Below are 7,673 nucleotides of genomic sequence, written 5' to 3'. Positions count from 1 at the left end.
CCGAGCCCCTCCGCCCCCTCCCGCCGGCACCGTGCGTTGTGCAAACCCCCTGCAGGTCCCACCCCTGCCCAGGCCGTCGCTGCTGCCCGGTTACCTCGCGCAGCGCACCCCAGAAAGGCCCCCTACTCCAACGGGAAAAACGCGCCCGGAAGAACACCGGGATTCGCAAAACGCGTCACCGGCTCTCGGCGTGCCTGGTTCTTCTTGGCACAGCTCACAGACCGCAGCTCAGCGTTCGGGCCCCGGCAGCGTTGTGGGAATGGCACCGGCCAGGCCCGGAGGTGGAACCTGAAAGGGATTTGCACAAATCAGATGTGAAATAAACGGAACAGTAAGTCTCCGTAGCCAGGAAAAGGTCTTGTGTGGCTTCTTCCCAGTGCAGCATATAAAAAGTCTGATACGTGTGTTAATAGCAGAGGGAAGTCAGGGGTGAGCCAGACAAATGGCTTTGCAGTCCAACCTGGTAGGGACAAATCACGTTGGAAAACGAAATTTCATTAACAAAATGAAGAAAAAATAGAAGAAAGTGGAATCTTGTTAGTTAAAAGAGAGATCCCAGCCCTAAACACGTTAACAATTCAGCAGAGGCAGACACTGGTCAGCAGTAACTAGGTAACAAATCCCTTGCTTTGTGCTTGTTTTATTTACTTCTATAAAGCCTAGCCACTTGGAGCTGGGGGTGGAAGCGACTGCCTTTCCTTCCACAATCCTGTGCAGATTCCAGACTGCAGCATGAAAATCTGTCTGCTGCTGATTTAAAACCAAAACTATACTTGAGGAAGGGGTTTTCCCTGCTTTATAGATGGGGAGGGACACTCTCTCCTGCACTGGCTTACACCAGAGGCAGGAAGAGTCTCGGAAGTGTCCTGGATAATGATGCACCAGCTCAGCACAAGCAGATTAGTTCTCCTTATGGGACAGATCGTGTGTTATCTCGCTGCTCCCACTGTACGTTGCTGCCTGGCTCCACATCTACTCAATGGACAGGCAGCCTGGAGCCACACGGCTCCCTTTAAACTCGTTTCCCACAGGAGTGGCTGATTTTGAGTCTTATTTACAGCCAAGACCCTAAGCAACCACCCTCTTTAGCTGTGAGGATGCTGTACTCATATTTTTCAGGTAAACCTGCAGGAAAGGCAACTGGCAGGAGGTGCAGAGGGTTGTGGTCACCTCAATGGAGTATTCATTTTCAGGCTGTCCACCTGTTTTTTGGCATTATTCCTTGAATTGATAATACTTCAGTTTAAAACAGAAAACAGGAAGGCCAAATCCACATTCCTCAGAAACAAAATCTCTTTTTTTCTTTCTACAGTAACCTAAGGAAATTGACCTAGAGACTCAATGTCTATCATTGGCAGCAAGGAATGTCTCTCACCTCTACTGTATTACTGTTCTCATTTATAATTAAGTGTATTTGAAATTCTCCCAGGAAGGTGCTGTTTCTTATCTGCTCTCTCCCTTCACTTTCTGAAGGCATCCAACTATAGAAAACCTGGCTTAGGTACAGCCCAGAGGAAGAAAAGTGGCTTGAAACCTGAACTTACAGAAGAGCAAAAGCAGGAGATCAGAGAAGCTTTTGATTTGTTTGACACTGATGGATCTGGAAGCATCGACATAAAAGAACTGAAGGTTTTCAAACTTTTTTTTTTCTTTTTCCTCTGAGGTGAAAATATCTTTGATCTCAAAATTGCAGCTGCTTTTTCTGTTTGTCCAACCCTATTTTAAAGCAGTTTTTGGAGTACAAGGAAGAGTAATGGCTTGCTGTCATGACTGAATTTGGGGTGCACTCTGCATGTAATGCTTGAAGCAGACAGGCTTCTCTATGTAGCTATTTAAATCTGACAGCTTTGAGTAGCTGAGCTTTAGAGAAACTAAACAGTTTCAGGTTTCATGACTAAGGTGCTTGTTCCTGGGAAGCAGACTTTTGTTGTTCTGGGATGAGTATCAGAGTATCAAATATTTACTTCAGCTGAGAACTAAACACAGATTTTGCACGCATTCAGGAAAGTTACAACCATATTTGCATATATGTAATCCAAAAAATACCTGGTTTTTAATTTAAAAAAGAACAAAAAAGAGATCTGAGTTGTGTTTCAGTTACAAGTGAGGCAGTGTGTGTGCACTTGCACACATACAGTAGTACAAGGGGGAAGATGAATATCAGTTGTCTCCCTGTGATTTTATGGGTTTGATTTTTTTGTAAGCATGAACACTTTAAATTTACTTACCTTCTTTACCTTGATTTCTTACATACACTCTGCTCAATTTCTGCATGTGAAACCTCAATTTCTGTAAACCTCAATTTCTGAAATCTCAATTTCTGTAACCTGAAAATTACCTCTGCCTGATATAAACTATGGATTTCCACTACTATATAGGAAAAACAACACCATAAAAAAATCAAACCAACACTATTATTGTTCAGCAAGATGAAAGAAGATGGTAGAGGACACCAAGGTGTTTCCATGGCAGTGAGTTGTGACTAGAGTTCTGGACAAGGAAATGAAACAGGCTTTAGCTCAGCTCTTAGACCAAAATTCTGGTGGCCTCCTAACAGAATTGGTTTTGCTGCTTTGGCACAGGTTGCAATGCGTGCCTTAGGCTTTGAGCCAAAGAAGGAAGAGATTAAGAAGATGATAGCAGATATTGACAAGGAAGGAAGTGGCACCATCAACTTTGAAGACTTTTTGGCTATGATGACACAAAAAATGGTAGGAACTCTTAGCAGAAGTTCTTGTGGCAGCATAAGAGCAAGGAACATCTCAGTGTCAGGGGTTTTCTGATTAACATATGCTTTACTCTTGGTTTAGAGCGAAAAGGATTCAAAAGAAGAAATCCTGAAAGCTTTCAGATTATTTGATGATGATGGCACAGGAAAAATTTCATTCAAAAACTTGAAGAGGGTTGCCAAGGAGCTGGGAGAAAATTTAACAGATGAAGAACTTCAGGTAAATTCTGATTGCCAGAGCTTTTCTAACAGGCACAGACCATTTCTGTATCTGCCAGGGATTGGGTGGGAATTTACTGCTATATCAGAAGGGCTGAGAGATCAGAAATATGAAAAGCAGTCAAATACATTGTTGTTTTCACATGATGGGCCTCTGATTTATTGTTGTTTTAATGAGTGGATTGTGTTGTGTTTAGAGTCCAGTGCCTGATGAAATGTACATTGTGTTTTGTAGGAAATGATTGATGAAGCTGATCGAGATGGAGATGGGGAAGTAAGCGAGCAAGAATTTTTGAGAATCATGAAGAAAACTAGCTTATACTAATATCTGTTGCCTTGCTATACAGCTGGTCCAAAAGATAACCTGGAAAAGGTTTAAAAACTGGGCTTGTGCCTCCTGCATGTTTTCTGCCATGTGAACAGAGTTTGAAAGGGCAGATTTTTTTGTTTATTTCTCTTTTTAAACAAAGATGATTGGGGAGGGAGGGCTGCAGTACCCAAGACTGCCAAAATGAGATACTGCAGAAGTCAAGGAAGATACTGCAAGGCAGGGTCCCTTCCCCTCTACCATAACAACTTCCCTGATTGCCATTTTGGATAAAAACTGCTGTGTTTTACTATTTAACTAAAAGATACTTCACTTCAGATGTGAAGATGCCCACTGCTGCTGGGAAAGGCTACTTTGCCTTTTCTAAGGTTACTGATTGAAGGGACAAGCGCAGTATTTTTTATTCCTTTGAAGGTTTTTTAGGTTATCTTTTGGTATTTGTCTCCTGTTGTTTATTTCCACGAAAGACTCTAAAATTAATTGTATATTTGTCTGTATTTCTGTATGAAACACTGTTTTCCTATGGCAAGTTGTTTTTGGATTTAATGGAAAGCAAATGTAGATTTGGCTTTTCCTTTGGAGCTTTGTGCTATCCATAGATGTTCTTGTGTTTAGCTGATCACCTGAAACCAGAATGAAACTTGAATGTAACCTGCTTGGGTGACCAAAGTTTGTTGTTTATAACCAGGCAACACCTTGTGCCATTGTTCTTACTCCCCAGGCATCCCCAGAGTTGCTGTTATTCCAGGATTTCAGGGACCTAAAAAGTTCAGTTCCATGGTGCAGGAGAGTAAATTTTGTCTTGCTGACAGTTACACTGCAGAGAGGATTTGCATCTGAAGTGAAAAAGTAGGTCACCATGGACATCTGTGGAGCACTGAATATGTTTAAATCCATGCAGTCCAAATCCATTTTGCACATCACAGGTTTTGGGGTGGTTTTTTTTAGTAGTACCTTCATTTTCTTCAGTATTTCTTTCATATACTGTCAATCCAGGACTAATTGGAGAGTCACATTTCCTTCTGAATTATAGAGCAGTGACACACAGCCTGCTATGTGATTATGTTGCTCTGCAGGAGGGTTTATCCTGTATAGACAATCAGCTTCAAAACTTTCAAATCCTGTAAAGCTCCAGAGGCCTGAGAAGTCCCCTGTTAACATGGCGGCTATAGATGTAATCTGTAGTACTGCAAGTGTTTTAAAATGTCTTACCTTTGTATAAGTGTGAAATAAAACTGTTTTGCAAGTTAAGTTTTTGTGCTTGTTCTCTTTTTTCCTTAATTATTTTAAAGTCTTAAATGGTTCAACAAGCCTATTTTCACTTTCATTTATCTCTTCTTTCTAAGAGACGAATTCTTAGGTGCAGTAGTCTGTCACATAATTCCTCTTCCACTCTGCTGATTAAAAGTTTCTAGCACTAACCACATATATTCAGAAAGGGAAATTTGAAGTTCTAGTTGATTATGGGGAATCCCAGAGCCTATTAAGAGTGACTGTACTTTTTTTTGTGCTGCCACAGGAAGAGATTGATGACTGTGGTTTACCTATGATGCATGTCACTTCTCTCTTCCTGTTCTAATCCCATTATCTGCCCTGAAGGTAGGAAAAAGCCACACAATCATCCCTGCCATGTGTACTACAATTGTGAAATGTTATTTCTGGCTTGCCCATTAATCTCTGAAGTCTGGAATGTCAAGCAGTGTCTGAATGAGCACAAAACTTGCAAGTGTTAACAAGCATCTCATGGTGCTCTGTAAACCCATTCTTTCCATCCCTTTTCTCCTTATGCTGACACGAGAGTGGGTCCTTACCTGGCACCTGCAGATTCCCCTCAGGTGGCTGCAATTCAGACATTCATTGTGTGCACCCAGCTGAGATCCTTCCTCTGCACCATCAGCAAAGCCTGGTTTTCACTCTGAGTGTTCCTTCTAGGCAGACACTGCACAGAAAGGAAAGTGGAACTGCAGTTTGTGTCTGGCAGACACCTAAATTTCAAAGCACTGGTAAGGGCAATAAACAGCTGAAGATAATATTGCAAATGTCTTCTAATGAGATATGTTTTGAACTGGAAAAGTACCAGGCTTTTAATAAAATACAAAATAGTTCAAGAGGAAAAAAATTGCTTCCAAGTTATATTCCAAAATATGACAATTGCATGGCAATTTTAATCTCCCACATGCAGCTTCTAACTTCTGCATCATCTCTCAGGCCCACAGTACAGTCCAACAGTCCTGCCAGTCCCTCACTCAGGCAAATCTTCAGCTGCCTTTAGGGAAAAAAGACCCAAGGAACTGCCAAGGAGTGCTGTGCTCTCACTTCATTAGGTGTGAGTTTGTTTTCAGAGCAATGAGCACAGGATCAGCTTCTAACACTGCAGAAGAAAAAAGGTTCCTTTTCAGGTACACCTAATCTTGGCATTTAAAAGAGGATGGGGGGAAGCAACACAGGAAACATTTGTGTATATTCACATGCCAGGAGTCTTACTAACAGAGCCCAAATAGTTCCATAAACTGATGAGGCATTTAATATTAAAATATTTAAATTGGTCATTTACACTTTTGAAGACACATCCTGCAAACTGCCTGGTGAAGTCACACCAAACATTTGAAATGTTCAATATTAACTCCTTGGAAACCTCCTCGCTGAGTTCAATAAACCAAACATTGCCACACTCCAGATGCTTTTAAACGCCCCTGCATGGCATAAGTGGATTTTGATCAGGGCACAGGGCAGCAAACTGCTCCGTCTAGAGGCTGAGATGAGCCTTGGCCACTTGAGGAAAGGCAGCCTCAGGGGATAACGCTGCAAAGCCAGCTTCCTTTGTGTCACACCTCTCCATACAGCGAGGGCCGATGGATCTGAGAGCGTGGCAGCCTCGCTAGAGGGCATCCAGTTACTGACGTGTGGGGAGCGTGAGGCTTTGATGCTGCTTTGCCTCCGCTGTGGCTTTCAATGAGGAGGGAAAGTAGGCACACAAACATCGTCCAGACTGGCCTTGAAATACGTGGTTGGATACAGAAATATTTTCTGTGAAAGGAAGAATGCAAGGCTTCTCTCACAACCCATGTGCAAAATGCTGTAATTATTAGTCAGTTGTTCAAAGCTAAACCCCCAAACCACACTTTCTGAAACTCCCACTCTGTATCAATAATTGCAGGCACTCTCTCAGGAGAGCAGAGAACTCAACTTGCCTTTCACACAGTGCCCCCGAGTGCTCTGACCACTCTGTAGAGTTCTTTTGTCCCTTTGGGAATACTGCTATCAAATGGAACCACTTCCAGCTGAGAGCCAGAGCCAGGCTTGCTGCAGGATGCTTGTGGCCCTCCCTTGGGATGTGGGAAAGCTGGAATCGTGGCCTTGCTTCAACAGGAACGAGGATTTGACAACTAGACTCTTGTCCCCAAGGTGAGTGTGTTGATCTTTAGGCCTTGTGGGGACCTAAACCTACAGTTCTTGAACTCTTTGCAGTCCTGGCTGCCACTAATTGCTGAACTTGAAATTGCTCAAGGCTTTTTTTTGGTTTTTTGTTTGTTTGTTTGTTTGTTTGTTTGTTTTTTGCTTGTCTGAATTAGATTAAACACAAAGAATATTAACAAAGCAAACTGTAAAGCCTGGGCTGCAAAGGTGTAAAATTCCCTTGCTCTCAAGGCCACTTTATTTCCTCTGAAAGCTTCTGACTGGTTCTAGCAGTGACATAAGTTTCACTATGAAATGAACCTCCCCCCCACATTAAATAAAGCCATAAAAACAGGTTTCCATGGGAAGCAAATGGAACAGCTAACCTAGCCCATTTCCAACATTATTTTGAACCCAAAAACATAGCTTAGTGCAATGAGACAAAACCAACATAATTCACACATCCATGCTATTGTCTGAAATTGCTTACTAGTATGGTTCCTTCTCCACCTCAATATAGAGAAAACAGATAAACATACTTTCCTCTAAATTTTTTCAGACATCCAAATAAGAAGTACTATAAAAGCTATAAGCATCAAGGAAAAAGTGACCACAAACATTGTAGATTAAAGGTATTTCAGTTTAAAAAAGCAACATTTAAGCAGCTTTTAAAAACATGGTGTTAGATCATCTCAGTGTAAATTTTAAGTTTGTGCTCCCCATGTTTCCTCTTTAAAGAGCTTAGGACATGATTGGCCAAGAAATCAACACAAGAGTGGTTTCCACAAATCTTTTGAATGTTTTGTTTAAATCAGTCCATAATATACTCATGAGATTGAACAGAATTGCTGCAGAATAGCTCCTTTTGGAAAGGACATAATTTTAACAAAGTTTTTAGGGTTTGTTTTGGTTTTTTCCCCTATCAGATTAACTGAATTATTAATGAAGTTATTAATGTTAGTTGTGGTACCTTTTGCAGAAGTAAAAAGATATTTTTTGCCT

At 41.6% G+C, this 7,673-nt stretch overlaps 1 protein-coding gene across 1 annotated transcript; it reads left to right on the top strand.

Moving 5' to 3' along the window:
• The first annotated feature begins 40 nt into the window (after positions 1–40).
• On the top strand, positions 41–4,526 carry LOC102033682 (centrin-2). Its single transcript, XM_031061997.1, has 5 exons — positions 41–331; positions 1,474–1,629; positions 2,583–2,711; positions 2,811–2,948; positions 3,183–4,526. The coding sequence occupies exons 3-5, from the start codon at positions 2,589–2,591 to the stop codon at positions 3,270–3,272; spliced, it is 351 nt and encodes a 116-aa protein (XP_030917857.1). The 5' UTR covers positions 41–331; positions 1,474–1,629; positions 2,583–2,588; the 3' UTR covers positions 3,273–4,526.
• Positions 4,527–7,673: the final 3,147 nt, after the last annotated feature.

This window comes from Geospiza fortis, unplaced genomic scaffold, assembly GCF_000277835.1.
Source record: "Geospiza fortis unplaced genomic scaffold, GeoFor_1.0 scaffold636, whole genome shotgun sequence".
NCBI classification, from domain to species: Eukaryota; Metazoa; Chordata; class Aves; order Passeriformes; family Thraupidae; genus Geospiza; species Geospiza fortis.
This window is presented reverse-complemented; position numbering and strand designations above follow the sequence as displayed.

Coding starts and splice junctions, on each gene's coding strand:
- LOC102033682 (XM_031061997.1), top strand. CDS start 2,589: ATGCGTGCCTTAGGCTTTGAGCCAAAGAAGGAAGAGATTAAGAAGATG. Junction 2,712..2,810: donor CTATGATGACACAAAAAATG/GTAGGAACTCTT, acceptor CTCTTGGTTTAG/AGCGAAAAGGATTCAAAAGA. Junction 2,949..3,182: donor TAACAGATGAAGAACTTCAG/GTAAATTCTGAT, acceptor TGTGTTTTGTAG/GAAATGATTGATGAAGCTGA.